At 64.0% G+C, this 1,762-nt stretch overlaps 1 protein-coding gene across 1 annotated transcript in view; it reads left to right on the plus strand.

Annotated features, from left to right (window-relative positions):
* The window catches only part of ANKRD24 (ankyrin repeat domain 24), a gene marked incomplete at its 3' end in the record, with an annotated part of 6,887 nt that overhangs the window by 2,411 nt on the left and 2,714 nt on the right, over positions 1-1,762 (plus strand). Inside the window, exons 2-7 of the mRNA XM_009323505.1 lie at positions 240-370; positions 471-559; positions 878-942; positions 1,191-1,248; positions 1,329-1,399; positions 1,642-1,748. Coding sequence (XP_009321780.1) covers positions 240-370; positions 471-559; positions 878-942; positions 1,191-1,248; positions 1,329-1,399; positions 1,642-1,748 — 521 coding nt within the window. The remainder of the gene's footprint in view (positions 1-239; positions 371-470; positions 560-877; positions 943-1,190; positions 1,249-1,328; positions 1,400-1,641; positions 1,749-1,762) is intronic.

Raw genomic sequence — 1,762 nt, forward strand, 5'->3', positions numbered from 1 at the left:
GGGGGCGGAGGGGGGTCCTCATCTCAGTCAGCTGCCCCAGCTAACCCCTCCATACCCGGGGCCCAGACACCACAGCACCCGGGAAAGGGATTGGCCCAGAGATGGCCACCCCAAGGGGATAGGGATGGGTGGAAGATAGCAGGGATGGGGATGAGGACAGGCACCCGAGCCCAGCCTGGCTCCCTGCCCGTCTCTGGGGACGGCACACCCACCACAGCCTCCTCTTGGCTTCATTGCAGAGCCAGGACTGGACCAAGAGCGATGAGAAGCTCCTGCAAGCTGTGGACTACAATGATGCCGGGAGGGTGACATCTCTCCTCGTCCGCAAGGGCCTGGTCCCCACCAAGCTGGACTCGGAGGGCAAATCCGCGTAAGTGCTGACCCACGACCTCGGGACACCGGGGACGCAGGGCTGGGGACAAGGCCAGGGGCCAGGGATGTGAGTTCGACAGCCCCCGGTCTTGCTGCAGGTTCCACCTGGCCGCCATGCGGGGAAACGTGGACTGCCTCGAAGCCATGCTGGCTCACGGCGTGGATGCCATGACCAAGGATAGCTCGGGTGAGGGCATGGCTGCCACGCGCCCCTGGCTAACGCCATGGACCACCTGGGGCCACCGACGCTCCCTGGTTGTTCTCACCCTGCCGCGGGTATTGAGGCTGAGGGGACGGAGGTGATGGCCACACCTGTGGGGGCTGTAAATTGTCCCAGCTTCCTACGGGGGCTCAAGCACTGACCGATGGTGCTCCTCCATTCCCATTCAGCCCCAGTCCAGCGGATCCTCCTGTGTACCCACCCGTCCGTCTGTCACCCAACTGGTCCCCTCTGCCGCAGACCCATTGTCTGTTCTCTGACGCGTCCGTCTGTCCCTCTCCCCAGGTTACACTGCCCTGCACCTGGCGTCCAAGCATGGTCACCCACAGTGTGTCAGCAAGCTGTTGCAGGTACCAGGGCTGGAAGCATGGTGCTGCGAGGGAGGGAGGGTGCTGTGCCAGTGAGGTGTCCTCTCTGTCCTTGACCTCCCTTCCCTCACCAGTGGTGTTGGCTGGCATGGTGGTTCCCGGCTCTGCCCGGCGCTGTGTGGTGCTGCCCGGCACCTGCTCGGCCCTCCACCATGCCAAGGAGCCACGTCCACTGGAGCAGTCTGTCTGTCTGTCCCCCGTCCTCCTGTAACCCAGGCTCTCTCCCTCAGGCCTCCTGCCCTGTGGATGTAGCCGACGGCAGCGGCCAAACAGCGCTGCACCACGCAGGTGAGTGGGGACAGTGCCAGCCCCGTCCTGCTCATGTCCCCGTGGGAGGCAGAGTGCTCAGCCTCTGTCCTTCTCCCCAGCGGTCAGCGGCTGCATCTCGTGCTCGGAGATCCTCTGTGATTTTAAGGCTCCCTTGAACATCAAGGACAAGGTGAGATCCCTCTGCTCCTTGCCCTCAATGCTGTGCAGAGCAGCAGGGGGCCGGGCTGGGGCTGCCTCTGAAATGCAGGAGCTTCTGGGGTGGAACGCAGCAGCTGGCAGCACCTGGGGTTCCTGGGGTGAAAACATACCATGAAGTGGGACGTGGAAATCTGGGAGATAACGTGAGCGAGGTGCCCCATGGGGGGATCTGAGCCTCGTCTGCGCAGCCTCACCCAACCTGACCTTGCCCAGGATGGCTCCACACCGCTGATCCTTGCTGCTAAGATGAGCCACTCAGAGCTTTGCCGGTACCTGCTGCACCGCGGCGCGGCTGTCAACAGCCGGGACCTGCAGGGGAGGTGGGGCAGCACAG

The sequence above is a fragment of the Pygoscelis adeliae genome, unplaced genomic scaffold (assembly GCF_000699105.1).
Source record: "Pygoscelis adeliae isolate BGI_AS28 unplaced genomic scaffold, ASM69910v1 Scaffold590, whole genome shotgun sequence".
Taxonomy (NCBI): Eukaryota; Metazoa; Chordata; class Aves; order Sphenisciformes; family Spheniscidae; genus Pygoscelis; species Pygoscelis adeliae.